General features: G+C 33.8%; 2 protein-coding genes across 3 annotated transcripts; both read left to right on the top strand.

Annotated features, from left to right (window-relative positions):
• Positions 1–8,943: 8,943 nt before the first annotated feature.
• LOC115960654 (BTB/POZ and MATH domain-containing protein 1-like) lies at positions 8,944–11,662 on the top strand. Its single transcript, XM_031079603.1, has 2 exons — positions 8,944–9,397; positions 10,984–11,662. The coding sequence occupies exons 1-2, from the start codon at positions 8,967–8,969 to the stop codon at positions 11,516–11,518; spliced, it is 966 nt and encodes a 321-aa protein (XP_030935463.1). The 5' UTR covers positions 8,944–8,966; the 3' UTR covers positions 11,519–11,662.
• A 6,115-nt stretch (positions 11,663–17,777) lies between these two features.
• LOC115959140 (sugar transporter ESL1-like) lies at positions 17,778–19,613 on the top strand. Of its 2 annotated transcripts, XM_031077445.1 has the most exons (4): positions 17,778–18,000; positions 18,630–18,692; positions 19,370–19,457; positions 19,554–19,607. In XM_031077445.1, exons 1-4 carry the CDS (start codon positions 17,887–17,889, stop codon positions 19,598–19,600), a joined length of 312 nt encoding a protein of 103 aa, XP_030933305.1. In that variant the 5' UTR covers positions 17,778–17,886; the 3' UTR covers positions 19,601–19,607. The 2 variants fall into 2 exon arrangements, 1 of the variants encoding a protein (XP_030933305.1); XR_004084770.1 differs by lacking the exons at positions 17,778–18,000; positions 18,630–18,692 and having other exon boundaries at positions 19,312–19,457; positions 19,558–19,613.
• The last annotated feature ends 1,776 nt before the right edge of the window (positions 19,614–21,389 follow it).

Genomic DNA, 21,389 nt, shown 5'->3' with positions numbered 1-21,389 from the left:
TAGTTCTGCTTGATTCTTTCTTCTTCAGCCACATGAGCATAACAAACTTAAGCCACAGTCAAGGCTTTTTTGTTTTCTTGACCTTGGCGAAACACAAAACGGGTATCGGTGTTATGATCCTATCTCTCATCGTCTTCATATCTTCCGTAATATTGTCTTTTGGGAACATCGCTCCTTTGTCGAGCTCTCTCACTTCCGTGCCTCCTCATCTTCCTCCTCTGTCTTAGATCTTTTCCAGATGAGGCACATATTCCTTCTGTAGATACTTCTGATCCTCCTGTAGCTGCTCTTGATTCTCCTGTAGACTTCTCTATCCAACCACCAAATATCCTTGATCCCTTTCCTAGTTCACCCTTTAATGAATAGGTCAAAGATGAACAAGTCGAAGACGAGTTACCCAACCTTGAGCTTAGGTCCTCTGCTCCTACTCTGCTTGAAGATCTTGCACAAGACATTCCACCTTGTCACTCAACTCGGCAAGATTCATTCCTGCACATTTACTTGACTATCATTGTTACACTGCCCTTACTACACTGCACAAGCCTCACACCTATCGTGAAACTTCCACTGACCCTTTATGGCAGATTGCAATAAAAGAGGAACTTGATGCATTATCTAAAAACCATACTTAGGATTTGGTGACTCTACCCCCTGGAAATCTGTGGTTGGTTATAAGTGGATCTACAAGATTAAGACTTGTTCTGATGGGTCCATTGAGCGCTACAAACTCGTCTTATTGTAAAAAATTTTACACAGAAGTATGGGATTGATTAGAAGAGACCTTTGCTCCGGTTGCTTGTATCTCATCTGTTCGTGCCCTCTTAGTTGTTGCTACTGCCAATAAATGAGACATTTTTTTAGATGAATGTCAAAAATGCATTCCTGTATGTGGATGATATGATCATAACTGGTGATGACCTCAGTGGCATTCAAGAACTCAAGGATTTTCTTAGTCAGCAGTTTGAGATGAAAGATCTTGGACATTTCGGCTACTTCTTGGATCTTGAAATCACTAATTCTACAGATGGACTTTATATTACTCAAGCCAAGTATGCTTTTGAACTCTTGTCTCGAGTTGGACTTTCTGATAGTAAGATTGTTGACACTCCAGTTGAGCTTAATGTGCATCTGACTCCTTCAGAAGGGAAACCATTGTCTAATCCCCCTCTTTACAAACGCTTGGTTGGCAGCCTAATTTATTATACTTTTGTTCTTCTAGCAGTATTGTTGAACTACAATTATTGTTGTAGGTTTAGTAATGGTTTTGTAGACTGTTATGGTACCACATGGCTAAGGGTGGCAAATGGGCGGGTCGGGTCATAAATGGGTTGAGTCATAAATGGGTTGGATATGTAATTACCCATTTATCCATTTATGACCCGTTTATATATAAATTAATTATCCATTACCAACTCAACCCATTTAATTAGTAACCCACCCATTTAACCTAATATGACCCAAATACCTCTAAAACTATTTGAACACCCTCTTGACCTCCAAAATTACCAAAATACCTTTTAAATATCTAAAATGACCCAAATACCCCTACACTTCCAAAATACCAATATACCCTTGGACATCCAAAATTATCTCCAAAATCTAAAAAATGAGCAAAATATCACCAAAATATAAAAAATGAGCAAAATACCTATGAAACCTCTAAAATGACCAAAATACCCCCGATATCTCTAAAATTACCAAATATGCTCAAAAACTACTAAAATGACCAAAATATCCCCAAAATATCTAAAATGACCAAAATACCCCCGATATCTTTAAAATCACCAAATATACTAAAAAACCACTAAAATGACCAACATACCTCCAAAATCTCTAAAATTAGCAAAATACCCCCCAAAACCTCTAAAATGTCCAAAATATCCCCGAAACCTAAAAAATTACAAAAATACCTCCAAAGCCTAATAATGACCAAAATACCCTCTAAACCTAAAAAATGACCGAAATACCCCTCTAAACATAAAAATTACCAAACTACCCCTGAAATCTAAAAGATGACCAAAGTACCCTTGAAATATAAAAGAAAATTACCAAATTACCCTATAACCTAAAATAAACCTAAAAAATGACCAAAATACCCTGAAACCTAAAAAATGACTGAATTACCCCTGAAACCTATAAAATGGCCAAAATACTCTCAAAACCTCTAATATGACCAAAATACCCTTAAAACCTAAAATAAAAATGATTGAAATACCCCCGAAACCAAACAATTACCAAAATACCCCATAAACCTAAAAAAATAACCAAAAAACCCCCCAAAACCTAAAAATTACCAAAATACCCCCGAAATCTAAAAGATGACCAAAATATCCCTGAAACCTAAAAAGTTACCAAATTACCTCGTAACCTAAAAAATTATCGAAATACCCTAAAACCTAAAAAATGATTGAAATACTCTTGGAACCTATAAAATGACTAAAATACCCCCAAAACCTTAAAAAAAATTATCGAAATACCCCTGAAACTTAAAAATTACCAAAATACCCCCTAAACCTAAAAAATAATTTAAATACCCCTGAAACCAAAAAATTACCAAAATACCCCCTAAATCAAAAAAAAAAATGAATGAAATACCTCCAAAACCTAAATAAAAAAAAATGTCTGAAATACCTCTGAAACCTAAAAAATGATCAAAATACCTTGAAACCTAAAAGAAGATTAAAATACCTCTGAAACCTAAAAAATGATCAAAATACCTCTGTAACTTAAAAAATCACTGATAAATACCCTTGAAACCAAAAAAATTTCCAAAATACCCCTAAACATTTAATATAACCAAGATACACCTGAAACATCTAAAATTATCAAAATAGAGGTTTGGGGTATTTTGGAGGTTTCGAGGATACAAATTAAAGGTTCTAAGAGTATTTCTATTATTTTATAGGTTTCGAGGGAATTTCAGTAATTTTATAGGTTTCGGGGTTATTTTGGTCATTTTTTAAGATTCTAAGGTTATTTTGGTCATTTTTAGATTTTTGGGCTATTTCGGTAAATTTCTAGGTTTTAGAGGTACTTTGGTAATTTTTATATTTTTGGGCGATTTTAGTAAGTTTATAGGTTTCAGAGGTATTTTGGTAATTTTTAAGTTTTGGGAGTATTTCGGTAATTTTTAGGTTTAGGGGGTATTTTGGTAATTTTTTGGTTGCGGAGATATTTTGGTCATTTTTAAGGTTTTAGGGGTATTTTGGTCATTTTAAGGTTTTGGCGGTATTTTGGTCATTTTATTGGTTTCGGGGGTATTTCGGTCATTTTAGATGTTGAGGGGCTATTTTGGTAATTTTTAGGTTTTGGGGGGAGGGGTATTTTGGTCATTGTTAGGTTTTAGGGATATTTTGGTCTTTTTTTTTTTAGGTTTTGGGGGTATTTTGGTTATTTATTAGGTTTCAGGAGTGTTTCGATCTTTTTTTATTTTTATTTTTTATTTTTATGTTTACAAGGTGTTTTGATAAGTTTTAGGTTTTGAGGGTGTTTTGGTCTTTTTATAGGTTTCGGAGGTATTCCGTTTCTCTTTTAAGTTTAGGGGGTATTTTGGTCATTTTTAGGTTTCAGGGGTATTTGGTCATCTTTTAGGTTTTGGGGGTACTTCGGTCATTTTTTAGGTTTTGGGGGTATTTCGGTCCTTTTTTAGGTTTTGGAGGTATTTTGGTAATTTTTAGATTTCGGGAGTATTTTGGTAATTTTATAGGTTTCGGAGGTATTCCGGTCATCTTTTAGGTTTATGGAGTATTTTGGTAATTTTTAGGTTTTGGGGGTATTTTGGTCATTTTTTAGGTTTCGAGGGTATTTCGGTCATTTTTTAGGTTTTGAAGGTATTTTGGTAATTTTATGTTTCAAGGGTATTCTGGTCATTTTATAGATTTCGGAGATATTCCGGTCATCTTTTAGGTTTAGGGGGCATTTTGGTAATTTTAGGTTTTAGGGTTATTTTGGTCATTTACTAAGTTTCGGGAGTGTTTTGGTCATTTTTTAGGTTTATGGGGGTATTTTGGTCATTTTCAGGTTTTTGGGGGTATTTTGGTCATTTTTTAGGTTAAGGGGGTATTTTGGTCATTTTTAAGTTTCATGAGTATTTTAGTCATTTTTTAAGTTTCGAGGGTATTTCAGTCATTTTTAGGTTTCATGGGGTATTTTTGTTATTTTTTAAGTTTTGTGGGTATTTCGGTCATTTTCTAGAAGTTTAGATTTTATGTTGTTTATTTAAATTTTAAATGGGTTTTAGTGGGTATTAGTGGATTTAACCATTAAGACCCATATAAGTAAATAATATAATGGGTCTTTACCCATTTAACCCAAATATTCAAATGGGTTGGGTTATGATTTATCCAAATTAGGTGGGTAATTGGTGAGTTCATGGATATGGATAAAAATTGCCACCCCTACTAGGGCTGTCCAACCCACTCAGCCACTTGCCCAAACTGCCCGAGCCCGAGCCGCCACCACCCGATCCTACGTCTTCGACGGTCGGACGCGGGTCTAAACTCTCTAACTTGACCCCACGCAGGTTGGTTGCCGATTTTACCTTTCAAAACCTGCAACACCCGACCAGAACCGAAACAATCTCCTCTCCGGCAAAATATTACGAATTTTGGACCAAATCCGGCAAGATCCTTCGAGATCTGGTGACGTTCTGGTGTTCCTCCGCTCCGATTCGGCCAACCTTGGTCTTCCTTCTCTCAGATCCGGTGTTATTTGCTCAGATTCACTCAAATCCGCCCAAGATCTACTCTTCTCCTTCGCTCAGATTTGCTCAAATCTGGTGGTATTAGGTTAGACCTGACTAAATCCGGCTATTCTTGGTTAGATTGGGCTCCGATTTACTCAAATTCGTCTATAATCCGTTAGATTCGGTCGGCCCTTAACTCAGATCGACGAAGATGATCTTCTCCTCCACTCACCATCGCTCATCATGGACTCGACCGACCCGACCGTTTGCTCCCCTGAGCCTGATCGACTCGACCCGTGGTGGTCGGTGGTCGGTTGCAGGTCTGTTTTTGTTCCACCCGACCTGAGCGGGTCGAGTCCGGGTTAGGCACAAACTCGACCCGTGGACACCCCTAACCCCTACACATGGCACAATACATTTTTAGCTTTACAGATTGTAGCTCTACGACTAGTACAAAGGTTAGGAATTGATTTGTAAAGAAATCAGGCTTACCTTTGACCATTTATTTATTCTTTTTATTGGAAATAAAATTATTAAGGGAAGAGACCAAAAAAACTAATTAAAGTCTCTTTTTCTTCTTGTTTTGGGGGTTGGGGTTATACTCTCCACATGGCTTGTACATATGTCGCATAAATTTGTAAAGAAAAAGAAATGATTATCCAACTTCAAGCCATTGTACTGTCTTAATTAAACTTTCTTAGGTATTCTTGAAAAAAATTTTGGTTTTGAATACGATTCCTCTGTAAGAAATTAAAAATTCTTATAGTCTAGTAATCTAATTCGTGTAACATATATTGTATAATAATTTATCCAAAAAAAAAAAGCATATATTGTATAACTAATACTTGAAATAGAAATGGAGAATAAGCAAGAGACCTGCTTACTTATTAATTAAAGGAAAATGTTGAGAACTGATAACTTTGGCTATTTGGGAACCCTCATGCTATAGAAATTAAGTTTTTTGATTTTTAGGACACTTCTATGGTAATTAGGAATGCCAGACGCTCGAAAATGAGTTTGCAATCCTATTTTGATTCTTTAATGGGAAGTGCCTTTGTTAACCTTCTAGAAATGTGGAATTGTGTTGTCCTTGTCAATTTTATACCGAGTGATCTTTTCATAATTCTTTCACTAGAATGGTTCATATTCCATGGTGCCTAAAACAAATTTATATCTCAAACGCTAAACTATTATAATTTCACAAAGACACGTATCTGCTGGAGCTCATCCCAAACTTCATCTTTTGCCAACTGTGAGACCAATTTTTACTATATTTTGAAGGTAGATTTAGAGACTAGAATGCAGTTGGGTCTCAGGAACAATCATTCTGAAGATTCCTCCATGGTTCTATATAACTTCTGTTTCTAGATATTTACATTGATCTGCCTTTGTCTTACCTCATTTTAGGAGAGGGATCTGTGTGAGGGTCCTGTGCCTCACCTAGATACATGTTTGTTCATGTTATTTCCCATTACAACACTTGTGGTTGCTAATATTATTGTGGAAGAAGAATGTGAACTTATTCATGAAAGTGAAACACAGCCCACAAATTAAAGGATAGTAAAAACAGGTTTTGGGAAAGCTTGACAAGGAGTTAGTTTCCAGCTTACAGTTATTGGGCGATTATGAGGGCTTGTCGACACCACCTGTCTCTATTTCTATAGCCAATCAGGTTGCTTCTAAAGCAATAATGTTCATTTCAAACCTTCAAGTCAATAATGGATGCTACAAATATGTAAGCTAACTGTACTAAGTACTTATTACTTTTCAGCATCAAAATTTGTGTATTGTAGAGGCTTTTTGTTTAGAAAGAAGTAATAGATGTAAAGTTGATACATATTCTGTTATTCCTTGATGAGCCTAATTTTTATTTATAAAATAATCTTTCTAGATGGTCCACCTTTGCATTTGTTTAATTGCAAATCCACCTAATTATTGATTTCTGCATTCTTTCTTGGAGTTTCCTGTAGAGTTAAGTCTTCTTAAACAAAAAGATCAAGTTGACCATGCTGAGTTGGGTCATTTCATTTGGACCTGAAAAAATGATCTCTCTCTAATTTAGTGTTAATCTTAGATCAGCTTAAAGGGCTTATATGTTATTTTCATTATTGCTTTTTATTGTCTATCTTCCATGCAAATTTGGTTATCTAGTTAGAGCTCCTCCCTTATATTCCTGATGAGTCTTGATATTTGTCTATGTGATATTCTTGTTAGGCTTTTTATCTTCCAGTTTGTTTGTTTGTTTTTCCTTTCTCTTTTTCATTCAGTTAGAAACATGTGACATCTGATTGTTGAGGCTTTAATCACAAGGAATCTGATGGACATCTTTTTTTCTTTTTTTTTTGGGTAAATTCTAATGGAGACATTAGTATATTATTGGCCACGTGGAGGACGAATATGATTCTGAATTAGATACTTACAAAATGAAAGGTAATTAATTTGATGATGTACTGATGGATATTATGACATTTTGTAAAATTCATTGTTATTGGAAATTTGAAGTCCTGGCTCTTTAGAGATATCACATTCACTTACAAATTTCCAATATCGTTTTAGGATTTTTGTGAATGCCTTATAAATAAGACAAGTTATACACCTCACTTTAGTCATTTAAAACGTTGTAAAGGAATATTGTCGATACAAGTATTAAAAGAGAGAGTAACATGAAAACCTTGGCACAATACATTTGGTTTGAAAAGAAATATATTATTAATACAAACCTAGGGAAATGAATAATACTTGTAGGGTTTGTTAACAAATATTGTTGATATGAGTATTAAAAGTTTAAAATTACCTCGGAATAATATATGTGGTTTGAGATGAAATATACTTATGTTAATACAAACATATGGTAATGAATAATACTTGTAGGGTTGTAAGTGATTATTATTGATATGAGTATTAGGTGAGCGTTTGGTTTCAGCTGAAACCAATGTCCACGTTTTCATTTCCGCGTTTTTTTTTTTTTTTTTTTTTCAGCGCATGAACAGTAAATTTACTGTGCAGAGACAAAAATTACTGTTTATGCACTGTAGCAGTACTGTTTACGTACTGTAGCAGCACTGTTCACGCATTAAAAAATATTAAAAATGGGTCCCACGGTACTTTTCACACATTTAAAAATTATTTTGCTACAGTGTTTTCAGTTTTCAGTTTTCAGTTTCAGCAACAATAAGCTCAATCCAAACGGACCCTAGAATTTCAAAATTAGTTTATTTCATTTTATTTTGAACACAAGTTGAACTTGAACGCATAACCAATTGGTCCAATTTGGATTTCATATACAAATTTTGATCCAAAAACAACTTCCATTTTTTGAATTCATTGTCAACGAAAAAAAAAACGAAAAAAAAAAAAAAAAAAAAAAGGTGTTTCCTTGCTTTAAGAGTTTTAAAAGAAAGATGATCAAAGTCGTTATATTTCTAAAAATAAAAACAAAAGAACTCTAAAATAAATATATTATTATTTGGATTAAAAAATATAATTTTTTTAAAAGAAAATTCTTAATTTTTAATCATGATTCAAATTCTTGCATTTGTCAAAGATATCAGAGACCCACATCATAGGAGGAAAGAACTCAAAGATCCACAACAAGGAGAATGGACACCTCAAATGTTCGTAATAATGGATACCATAATTTGTAGCAAAATTTTGATTGAAAAAACATATGGCTTCAAAGAAAAGGAAATGCAAAAATATATCCAATACATACATATATATATATATATTACAGATTTGGAAGAAAAAAAATCTAATATATAAAACACATCAAAAAATTAGAAAATATATTTAAAGTAAGTATATAAAATAAAATAAAAAGTATGTTTTTATGCTAAAAAAAAAAAAAAACATTTTGGCTAGTGTGTTTGGCAAAAATTAAAAAGTCAACTTATTTTACTATTCAGTTTATTTTTACTATTATTCATAAGTCTCACTGCACTTTTTGATACTACTCATAAGTCCCACCATACTATGTCAACTAACTTTTACCTTTATCTATAATATTTTTAACAAAGAAATTTTCAATTTCAATAAAATAAACAGATCTTAATCAGACCTTTAATGTATATTTAGCTGCAAATTATAAAATTAGTTTATTTTATTATTTAATTTATTTTGGTTAATATTTATTTACGGTATTTTTTTTAAATTTTTTTTAAATTAAGTACTACGGCACTGTTTCAGCTGCAACAAGATAAACAGTCGGTCAATCCCACAAAAAAAAGAAAAAGAAAAAAAAAAAAGACATCGTTCAACCATCTCTCTCTCTAACAAATACTAGATGGTTCGAATTCTCTCTCCTAATTCTCAGCCAATATATTCTTCTTCTTCTTCATCTTCTTTGTCTTGGTCGGCTCCAACTCCGACTCCGATGACGACATCGACGTCGATGACCGAGACGGTGAATGGGTCCAACCTGTTCAACATCTCAGGGTACTCGCTCTTGAAAGGTATTGGGGTCGGAAAATGCGTGGCGTCCAATACTTTCACCGCCGGCGGGTACTCTTGGGAAATTTATTTTTACCCGGACGGCAAGAATGAGCAGGACAATGCTACGTATGTTTCGCTGTTTATAGTTTTGGCGAGCGAAGGCACTGATGTGAGAGCGCTTTTTGAACTGAAGCTTTTGGATCAGAGTGGGAAAGAGAGGCATAAGGTTCATAACCAGTTCGATAGTGGGCCTTACACGATCAGAAGTCTTGGTAGCATGTGGTAATTGATAATTCTTTCTAAATTTAGGTCCTTTTTTTTTTTTTTTTTGGGTGATCTTGGTTATAATTGCTATGATTATGATAGTGTTTGTTATGTTTATGTTATGGGTTATTTATTTATTTTTGCTTAGTGTGTTTATGTTAATTATCATGATTGTTATTTCTTTGCTAAGTTCATTCTTAGTTGTTGATGAATTAAATCCTGTAGGGCACTTGTTAATCAGTGTTACCAAGAACATGACCCAATAAACACAACAATTTTTTGAAATGGGTCATGTTAACGGGAAATTTGAAAAAGCTGTGAAAAATTAATTACTTTTTTTTCTTTCCTCTTAAAAACTTTTTTAAAATGGTTCAGTAACTTTTCCCTTAATTAAATTCAAACACATGATTATTTTGAAATTATATAGTCATTGGAAAAGATAAATTGAAAAAGCTTTCAAAGTATTAATTACTTTTTTTTTTCCCTTAGTTAAATTCGAACATATGATTATTTTGAATTATATGGTCATGGGCAAAGAATCAAAAGATAGAATTGTCTGTGCTTTAGTGGACAATGCTATTCAATTGGGAAACCTAAGGTACTGTATGATTGCACCTAACGTACTGCATATAAGTTCTCTCTAAAAGGGTTCTTTGTTGGATGATGTTTGTTTGAAAATAGTACCCCTATGCGGCCATGCTTGCATTTGTTACTTCATTTTGAATGACTTAATGACTCATGAAAAATTATCATGTTTATTTTTTTAAATTAAACGCATACCATTTACAAAGTTTCTTTAGTATAAGACACAGGGAGTAATTGCTTATATGATGCTATCCCTGTACAAAACACAATTATTCACAATGTTACCATTTTTATTGTTATAGTTAATAATAATTTGATTCAGTATAAAGCAATTGCATGAATTGTGGACAGAAACCAATGGCAAGATTAGGAATTTTTGAAGTAATAGCAAGTGGCACTTCTTTTTTGTTGTTGTTGTGGAACTGGAAGTTTTGAAAGAGGTTGATATGTACAACTGGGTGGTGGTATGCTTGTTGAATTTGATAGGTAATGGTTTTCTGGGCTTGAATTTTAGAGCTGAGCTAGGATTGTTAATATGAGAACCCCTTCTTGTTTATGTAAAGACGTAATTTCCTGGCAAACACTGTTCAAAATTTGTGTGTATTACTTTAATCAATAAAGCCTTTATTCCATATAATATTAGCTTGCTGGATGACTAACGTTCTCAACTAGTAGGGGTCTGCTACATGAACTCTTTTCCGCCTCCTAGCTATATGACATAAGAAAGCCAAATAATGTATAAAATATATTTTTTGATAGGTACAAAGGATATATAAAATATGAGGCAATAAGCATCTATTGTTAGACTCATAAATTTCTAGAGAGCTTAGCAACAAACAATGTTACAACAAACATATCTGTGAGATTAAATTGAGATCAATAAAATAATCTTATTATTCCATATCACATTAGAATTAGATGGAACCAGACAGATGGTGTTTTTCTAATTCATGAACTCTTTTTGAGTACTTGTAAGGAGTTTTGAACTCTCTTATAGTTTTGTTTGTTGAATGTTGTAGGGGTTACAGCCATTTTTTCAAAAGAACTGATCTAGAGACATCTGACTACCTCAAAGATGATTGTCTCAAGGTTTACTTTAGAGTAGGTGTTGTGAGATCATACACCGAGGGTCCTGAGATCTACTCTATTGCAGTACCACCTTCTAACGTTGGTCAGAATTTGGGGCATCTATTTGAAACTGGAAAGGGAACAGATGTGAATTTTGAAGTTGATGGGGAAACTTTTGCTGCTTATTCTGAAGGGCATAGGTCTGGTCCCTCACAGTGGGATAATGAAGGAGGTTCTAAAAGTCGTGGTAGGAGGTCATCTTGGCGGGATAATGGAGGAGGTTCTGGGAGTCGTGGTACCAGGTTGTCTCGTCGAAGGACCTCGATGTTGTCTCGACGGAGAACCCAAGGTCCTTCGACTCCTTCCAATGAAGATGAAAACAATCAGCTCGGCCAATTCCTTGCAGAACAAAGAAAATTGCTTTTCGGTGTATTTTTCTTTTTTCTTTTCCTTTTTTTGTTTTTTTGTTTTTTTGTATTTTGGTAAGTGATGTAGGGGTGTTTAAAAAACTGCTCTGATCACACGGCTGCATCACACCGGCGGCCAAAGATTCTTGAGGCCCACCTTTATTTATTTATTTTTTGTTGCTAAAACCAACTTCTATTAAACAGAAGAAACAAACAAACAGTCTTTCCTCCAAGCATCACAAACTTCGGCTGGGCGGAAGGAGTTCCTATAGCATAGTACACTGTTAATATCACATGTACACTTTGCAAGATAATGTGCTACAAAATTAAGCTCTCTCTTAACCCAGGAGAAAGAGTAACTACAAAAAGATACATTCACATCACATGTACACGCGCACTCTTTGAATGGGTAACTACAAAATGAGTGGTTATACTTTAAGCAACCACTCATCCAGTTTCTGGTCTCTTTCATTTGGATTTTTCTAATTTTCTCAGTCAACCTAGCAATTTTGATATTACTAAAACCAAACACCTCTGTATTCCACTTCTTTAATGCATCACAGGTTACTTCTTGTTTCCTGCACAGTTTAAAGGCATCTGATTCTTTGAATTCGCTAGACCAAGCTTGATTTATCACCTCAAAGCTTCTCAAATCCCTCCCCAAATGTGAAAGGTCTTGGAGCACAAAAATTACTTGGATTATCTAACAACAAAGGACAATGATCTGAGTTAACAGCACCAAGGTGGTAAATAGTAGCTTTTGGGAAAATGCCTATTCAAATTAGGCCACCAATGCCTGTGTCTATAACCTTTGTCTAATGCAACTTTTACCCCATCTCTTATCAGTCCATGTGAAAGACTACCGTTGGCCCCCAGGTCAAACATTAGTTCCTTGAGAAAATAAATTTGGCGCTGAAGTTCTAGCTCTCCTACCTCTTATCTTTTTCTTGATCATCTATTACTAGATTGAATTCCCCTAGGCAAACCAAGGCAACTAATAACATAGCTCCCAAGTTCTCCCAAGCCTTTCTTCTTTTAGTAGAGTAAGGAAGACCATAAACCCAACCAATGCCCGTTGTCATGCACCATCATTAATCTTGACAGCCACAACATTTTTATTAAAATCAGCTACATCTACTTTGAAGTAATTTTTCCACGTCATTCAAATTCCCCCTGATATACAGCACTGCCTAAAACAATCTTTTCTGCAAAACCTATGTCTTTCATGATCCCTTCCATCGTTTCGTCACCAGTCTTATAGTCTCACTTAAAAACAATACTTGGAGGTTTGTCTCTTAACGAGTGGCCTAAGGGAGCGAACTATTGAGGCTTTGCAAATGCCTTAGCAATTCCAACCAATGCACCTCATGGAAGCAGTGATGGCTCTACACGTAAAGCAACTGATGTGGCCGCCTAAAGCCCCAAGTAGAAAAAAGGCCTCCAAATTTTAATCAATAGGTTTTTTTAAAAAATATTATAATAGTATTAATGAAGTCCAAATATTAGCCAATGAATAAAATAATATTTTTTTATCAAATGAAAAAAAAAAAAAAAAAAATTTACATCCACAACATTTTTCACAACACTTTCAAAATAAATCCTAAGAAATAGATTGTTACAGGGTATTATTGTTGATAAAAAATTAATTTCAATAATGAGTTCAAATTAGAACCAGTAACAAATTAACACTTAAGATTTGTTATGAAAATATTATGAATGTAGCACTTCTAAAAAAAGAAAGAGCAATACAAATATATATATATATATATTCACAACATTTTTCACAAGTTGAGTTGACAAACTTCTTTTACTAGTTTTTATCTAAATCCACCACTAGCATCACTTTTTTACTTACCATTATCAAATTATCAATCTGTCGCTTCAATAGGTGTGAAAGTTTTTTCAAATTTTTTGTCAATAGACTTTCAAAAAAAAAATCTACATGGTTCATGTTAATTAGTAGTAATTTTGCATCTAAAACAAGATAATTGAATTTAAGTAATATTTAAAATTTTAAAAATCATATTTGAATATAAAAAAAGGTCTCAATTTCAGTTTTCGCCTTAAGCCCTTAAATACATTAAGCCACCCTTGCATGGAAGGAAAATTTTTCACCCACGGAACATAGTACCATAGAAACCAACTCCACTCACTTTGGGCCACAACTACAGCCTGGTATACGGAGAAATGATGTCTTCCGTGTCAAAGTTGGGAATCAAATCTTAGAGCCCAAGATTTCCAATTCTCATATGAAAATGAAACTTCCGAGTTTGTTTGAGACCCAATTAGAATTGAGCTGCTCAATTGGTAGTATTTCTTTTTTAACCCTAACACATATAATTGTTAGCCATTGGTTTAAGGTGAATAAAATCATTTGCTTACTAGACTTGCAAGAAATTTATTGAAACTCATGTAATTATTTGATTTGAATAAAGTACTTATGAATCTTATAAAAAAAAAAGAGTACTTATGAAAATATTTAAAATTCAAAAGCACTCGTTAATGACTAAATGAACTTGTCGTGCTATCAATATTCTCACAATGTAATTTTATTTTTACACAGAATAATTGAAAGATCTTGTAATTTGTCCAAATTTGCCTTCATAGTGGGCGACCACATCACTATCATCATTATCAACTTAATTATTTGGACTGGAACATCAACAAAAATAGTATTTAAAAAGGAAAGAAGTATGCTGACCTTCGGTACCAAAAAATAGAGACTATACTGGTGGAGGGTATGGTGGTTTGATGGTGGCAAAGGCCTAACTGTCTTCTCAGATTTTTCTCTCTCCACCATCTATGACAGACTGAATCTCTCTCCATTGTTCTCTTTCTCAATTCTCCTTGTCTTTCTGCAACGTATGTCTCTTTAAACCGTATTTTGGGTTTTATGTTTTTTTTTTTTCCCTTATACTGTGTTATGGGCTTTCAATCCATGTAATGATCAGTCTTTCAAACCTTTTAAACGGTATACGTGTTAGTTTTTTAGATGGACTTTTTTCCTACATGGCAGCACCTCCTTAATTGCAGGAAAAAGTTTCTGCTATTATATATAGTATATAATATGATATTGATTGATAATACAAAGTTTAAACTTAAAATTAATCAAACTCTAACTAAAGAAATTATATTTTCTATCATAGCTAAAAATGAAATGTTCTTCAATAATTCAAAAATTATATTAGAAATAAAGTTGGAAAATTTTATAATCTCATTTTTTGATATTTCATTTAACCTTATATATAATCATAATCTTCATACACCATGACTTAAAAAAATCAAATGAATAGTTTTACATTTTATTTAAAGTCTACAATTATAATCTTTCCCTAACTTAAAAAAAATCTAATGAACAGTTCTACCTCTTATTTAATGTCTATGTTATGCAAATAATCAACCAATAAATATATGATAATGACAAGATTATGAAAAATATGATAAAACTTTTTTTTTAACTCTTTACAAAGTTTATGGACTAAAATAGTATTTTACCTAAAAAATTATCATGTGCAATACACGAGTTTGCAACTAATTGTTATAAAAGATAACTCATTTAATTAGTTAGGCTAATAAAGTTATATATATTACACGTGATAATGAAAAATTTTATATTTCTTTTGAGGGTTGAAGCTAAAACTCAAATTATGCTCGAGTTAAAAAAAAATTTCCAATTTTTTTTTTAATGATATTTACTTATTTAGTTAAATTATTGATATATTAGCATTTTCTTTCAATCGGCAATAAAGAGGACAAGGGCAAAGATCGCATCACATCCCAGGAAAATATTACTGTTGACGAAAATTATTAACTAATGTTTAACAATAATTGTTAATTTATGTTCAACGAACGTTGTCATCTTATGTTTTAACAAACGTCGTCAAATTATGTTTAACAAATATTGTCAAATTAGTCAAATTCATCAAACATAATTTCACCCATAGGCCTTTTGGCATATGGGTTTTATTGATGTGAGTTGTACCCATTCAAGATAATGTATCTCTTAATTACAATCCCTTGTTTCAAGGGAAGACCTTTTGATTCCAATCATGTCATCTTTATTTATTTGTGTGTTCAAGAGGACATATGTCTTTATTTATTTGTGGCTGCACCTAATAATTTATTTAGGTTGCCTACGTACCCTTGGCGGGGATCAAGCCACTTCGTAGTTCTTAATTTGAGGTTTTAGCTTCAAAGTTTCAAATATGGTTTTGTTCCCATTTTAAATGATGAATCTTTAAGTCAATACTTTGGCTTTTAATTAAGTATTGGGTGAGATAATTGGTTTTAATCTCAAGGATAAGTCGATGACCATATTTTTATGGAAATTGATTCAAGGATAATATTTTGATTGAAGTTTCCAAATTTAATTAATGGAAAGAATGTTCCTTTGAAGCAATAATTATTTTTTATGAACATTGAGAATTAGAAAATTTCCTTTAAGAATTACTAACTTTGATCTTGTTTAAAGAATTAATAATCCTAAAGAATTAGTCACAATTAATTTGGTAGAGTTAATGCCTCCATTAATTTGATGATGGAGTCAAGAACTTCATTAAAATGGTAGAGTCAAGGACTCCAATTAAGAGGTAGAGTCAAGGACTCCAATAATGGGGTAGAGTCAAGGACTCCAATTTTAAGAGGTAGAGTCAAGGACTCTAATAATGGGGTAGAGTCAAGGACTCCAATTAAGAGGTAGAGTCAAGGACTCCAATAATGGGGTAGAGTCAAGGACTCCAATTTTAAGGGTAGAGTCAAGGACTCCAATTTTAAGGGTAGAGTCAAGGACTCCAATTTTGGGGTAGAGTCAAGGACTCCAATTAAGAGGTAGAGTCAAGGACTCCAATAATGGGGTAGAGTCAAGGACTCCAATTTTAAGGGTAGAGTTAAGGACTCAAATTTTGGGTAGAGTCAAGGACTCAAATTTTGGGTAGAGTCAATGACTCCAATTTTAATAGAAAAGACATTACAACACAAATTGAGAGAAATTTTATTTGGTAATTTTCAAATAGGATTTAAGAGTCAGGGACTCTTGTATAAAGCTTCATGTATGGAGTTAGGAACTCTTCATGAAACCCAACCCTATTTGTTTTCCCAAACAAAAATTATTTGAAGAAGGTTGAGAGAAAAATTTTAGTAATGAGAGAATTTTTATTTGGTAATGTACAAATAGGAGTTATGAGTCAAGGACTCATATTTAAAGCTTCATGTATAGAGTTAGGAACTCCCCATAAAACCCGATCCTGTTTGCATTACCAAGTAAAAATTCAAGTTTGAGAATGAGGGAGAAAGAGATTTAGAGAAGAAAGGGACTGATGTAAAATCCCATATACGAACCTACGCTGCGTATTTCTCCTCTGCTTGATGTTGCTCTCTCTGTCTGTGCCTCTCTTTTTTGTCTTCTCTCTATGCCTTTGCCGTGTGTGTGTGCACTTCTCTCTTTTTGTATCTCAGCTTTCTTTTTCTTTTTTTTTCTCCTTTTTCCCTCTCCTCTTTTTTTTTTTTCTTGCGTGCCTCCCTCTATTTATAGAGAGATTCCAAAGAAGTTGCTCCCTTATTTTTCTCTCAACTGATCAGATCATGGAGCAGTTTTTGTCAGTTTTTTCCTCCACAGCTCCTAATTTCATGTTGAGCCGTGACCCATTTTTCAGCTTCTTTTCTCTTTTTATTTGCTCCGTTGCTTTTTAAACTCCCCCATTTTAGCTTGTGACACCCCCACTTTTCAACTTTTCAGGCCCACTTTCACCAAACCGTGTTCCTTACTTTCTGGTAATGCCACTTCCTTATTCACTTTTCAGCTTTTGTTTTTTGTTTTTGTTTTACTTGATTTGTGTCTATCTTTTGCTTTTGTACTAGACAGCAGGCTATGAACGTGGCTCATATATATATATATATATATATATATATATGGGTCTGGTTAATGTGTGCCCTTAGAGCACACATTAAGCTTTCTATTTGTGGAAATACTTTCTCGGGAATTAAAAAAGTTGTCATTACTTTTTCAATTCTCGAAAAAAAAATTTCCAAAAATAGAAATTAATGTGTGCCCTAAGGGCACACATTAGTAAAATCCTATATATATATATATATATATATATATATATATATATATATATTGTAGTATTGGCTAGATGCCGACCATACATGACCACACTTTTTTGAACCTACGCTATTGTTGAATCCTAGTTGCCATGTACATGCAACACTTTTTATAAAGTAATTTTTTGGTTTCAACAATTACTAAATACCGACAAAAGTGTCTCATGATGAACCCCGTGGGTCCGCCTTCAACACTTCTTTTCCATTCTCTCTTAACTCAGAAAGTCCACTCTTCCGTCCTTCCTCTCTCCGTGACACACAAATTGAATTCTTTGCCATCCAAAGAGAATTACGACATGGGCAGATAAAGCATTGAAGGAGAGCTATCAACTCCTATAGTTGCCAAAGATGAACAGCATCAAGTATATGGCAGTGGTACTAGTAGTGGTGACCATGTCTGTGCCAACAGTACCGGTTGTGATGGTGGTGGTGAGAGTCAGAGTGGATCTTTTTCAGCCACAGGTATGGTTGTGCTTAGCACTTTGGTTGCTGTCTCTGGTTCCTATGTTTTTGGCACAGCTGTAAAGCTGTAAGTCATCTTACTTTTGCATAGAGTGGTCCACACTCTCTAGTCCACATGGTACATAGATATTGACTGCAAAGATTTTGATGCGTTTATGCATGATGAGTATCAAATTTTGCAAATCTGTAGAGAACTCAAATTCTATGATATCTAACTAGATTCATTTGAAATGGAGAGAAACTGTTGTAACTCAAATCTTCTTTTTTTTTTTTTTTAAGAAACTAACTCAAATCATTGGAATTAATTAACACTTATAGAATTATTAAAGCATTTATTAATTCCAATGATTTGAAGTGTCACAATGTTTTCTATGCTACTAGAGCTAGCCTACTAGGCCATGATAGAACATATGTTAGTTGAATCACCAAATTTTTGTGGGGATTTTACATACAAATGCATCTAAATGTTTGGGTTGTAGATTTGTCAATGGATTGCAAGCTTAGTCTTTTGTAACATTGGAGAGAATAACTGAATAAGACAATAATGGGATGGGTATCTCCATGTGGGATGCCTAGACGTTTGATCTGCTGACTACTGAACTGAAAATGATGTATAATTGATTTTCTAGGTGGGATATTCATCAACTGCTCAGACTGGAATCATGGATGACCTGGGTCTTACAGTGGCAGAGGTGGGTCTAAAACTATAAAGTGCATTTCTACTTTTGGCAAATGATATTATCACTTTAGAACACTTTTAAGCACTTGAACTATCTTGCTCTGGAAACATCTCCTGCTATGAATATAACATTTGTATTATTTTAACCATTTTTCCATTTGTATATTAATTTCATTGACATTTTGAATAAATTTCAGTGTTTATGCTTCTATTGTCTAGGATTATGGTGATCTATGACAACAAATCTTCATGTGAAGATACGACTATTTGAGCTCTACTACATGGAAAAAGAAGAAAGGTTATGTTTGGAAAATCATATCCACATGGCAAGATCACAAACACAAATTATCACCTAGCTTGTATTTTTCTGATCAGAGAATTGGAATAAAATTTAACTATGATTTTGAGAAATGTTAGATACAATTAAAAGGCGTACAACATTTAGGATGAATGACATTTCAAAGTTTGAATGCTGAGAATAATTAGTTGGTAGTAAGGACTATATCACTTGGAGATATTGATCTAACCTTCATAGAGAAGTCACTGTTTGAGCTTTCAAAATGAAGTGAAATGTTGTATCGTGTTGCTTTGTGCAAAATTCATTTTGTTGCATTGTTTCGTAAACTATCTTTTGCTTGCCTTATACATTTTTGTATATGATTTTCTCAACATCTTTTGGTTATACTGCAGTACTCACTTTTTGGTTCAATATTGACAATTGGAGCAATGATGGGTGCAATAGTGAGTGGCCAAATAGCAGATTACATAGGTAGAAGAGGTATAGGCACTTCACCCTGGAATCATCACCGGTGGTATTATTAAGGTTCAAGCTCCACATCTCATCAGTTTTTCAATTTGTTGGTTGTTTTGCAAGGCAGACAATGGGCTTTTCAGAGATATTCTGCCTGGCAGGGTGGCTAGCCATAGCATTCTCAAATGTTTTGAATCCCATCTCTCTGTTTTATGCATTCCAAACATCAATGCTAATGTTACATGCATGACAACCCCTACATTTTATCTGAAAAGATGTTTACATAAGGATAATGGAAATCGTTGAGGCAGCATCACAATTTTGTAGTTGCTCTTACATAAAACTAAAGTTTAGATGATCATCCATGGTCAGGAACAACTATGTCACAAAATTATTTCAGGAATTAATTTGTCGTAAGTAGATATGTTATCTTCGCTTCGCTTCATAATGTCAAATGCTTGATGCTTGGTGGCTTCACCTTGGGAGACTGTTGGTAGGTTGTGGGATAGGACTCCTTTCTTATGTGGTAAGTTGTTAGATTGCAATTTCAATGATTTATCTTTCATGTAAACAGTAAAATTAATTGTGTTCCTGATAGCAATTAGGTACCTATATATATAACAGAAATAACACCTAAGAATCTTCAGAAAGGGTTTACAATTGTTCATCAGGTAAGGCAAAAGTCTCATGAATATGGAAACCGTGTAAGTCATTGCCCTGTTCACCTACTAATTGCCACTCATACAGTTGATGATTTGTTGTGGGGTATTGTTAACATATTTAATTGGAGCTTTTGTGAACTGGCAAACTTTGGCTCTTATCGTTAACATATTTCTGTAGCCAATCAGGCTACTTCCAAAGCAATAATGTTTGTTTCAAACCTTCAAGTCAGTAATGGATACTACAAATGTGTCAGCGAACTGTTGTAAGTACTTATCACTTTTCAACATCAAAATTTGTATATTGTAGAGGCTTTTTGTTTAGAAAGAAGTAATTGATGTAAAGTTGATACATATTCCTTGATAAGCCTAATTTTAATTTATAAAAAAATCTTTCTAGATGGTCCACATTTGCATTTGTTTAATTGCAAATCCACCTAATTATTGATTTTCGCATTCCTTCTTGGAGTTTTTTGTAGAGGTAAGTGCATTCACATCAGTGGGTGGAAACTCTTGTATAATAGAAAAAACTACCATTTTTACACATTCTGAAGCAAAATTGCTCTACATTAGTGCTTCCAAAGTCTTGTATAATCATGTATATTTTTCCATGAGCTACAGTAACCGTGGATATATACACGGTTACTGTAGCTCGTGTATACAATATTTTAATAATTTCTGGTTCGCTCGTTTTTTTCTCTCTCTTCTCCATCTGCACAACAAACCATCCCTCATCATGTTCTTTCTTCCTCTGAGACACTCCCACAGACACAAAATCAAAAATCAACTACAAACATAAAAAATCAACAACAAAATCAACCACTAGAACAAAATCGTTTGATCGGTGATCAGTGATTGTGGATCGTGGATTGGAGAGGCGATTTGGATCGGTGATGTGAATCGGTGTTGATGGAGATCGGTGATGGGTTGACGGAGATCGGTGTTGATGGAGATCGGTTTTAATGGAGATCGGCGTTGATGGAGATCGGTGATGGGTTGACGGAGATCGGTGAGATCGGTGTTGATGGAGGTCGGCATTGATGGAGATCGGTTTTGACCGTGAAAGAAAGAAGAGGAAGAAAAGAAAGAGGAAACGGCAGAGATAAAAGAAAAAGAAAGAAAGAAGAAAGAAAAGCTCTGGTGCCTCTGGGTTTCTCTGGGTTTTGACCGTGAGAGAAAGAAGAAGAAAGAATAGGAAGAAAAGAAAGAGGAAGCGGCAGAGGTAAAAGAAAAAGAAAGAAAGAAGAAAGAAAAGGCAGAGGTAAAAGAAAAAGAAAGAAGAAAGAAAAGGATATATTGG

Source organism: Quercus lobata, chromosome 9, assembly GCF_001633185.2.
Source record: "Quercus lobata isolate SW786 chromosome 9, ValleyOak3.0 Primary Assembly, whole genome shotgun sequence".
In the NCBI taxonomy this organism is placed as follows: domain Eukaryota; kingdom Viridiplantae; phylum Streptophyta; class Magnoliopsida; order Fagales; family Fagaceae; genus Quercus; species Quercus lobata.
The sequence above is the reverse complement of the archived record's forward strand: the minus strand, read 5'-3'. Positions and strand labels throughout refer to the sequence as shown.

Excerpts from the sequence above, each read along its gene's own strand:
- LOC115960654 (XM_031079603.1), top strand. The coding sequence starts at position 8,967 with ATGGTTCGAATTCTCTCTCCTAATTCTCAGCCAATATATTCTTCTTCT. Across the intron at positions 9,398-10,983 it reads AGAAGTCTTGGTAGCATGTG|GGGTTACAGCCATTTTTTCA; the intron begins GTAATTGATAAT and ends TGAATGTTGTAG.
- LOC115959140 (XM_031077445.1), top strand. The coding sequence starts at position 17,887 with ATGAACAGCATCAAGTATATGGCAGTGGTACTAGTAGTGGTGACCATG. Across the intron at positions 18,001-18,629 it reads TGGATCTTTTTCAGCCACAG|GTGGGATATTCATCAACTGC; the intron begins GTATGGTTGTGC and ends TTGATTTTCTAG. Across the intron at positions 18,693-19,369 it reads TGGGTCTTACAGTGGCAGAG|TACTCACTTTTTGGTTCAAT; the intron begins GTGGGTCTAAAA and ends GTTATACTGCAG.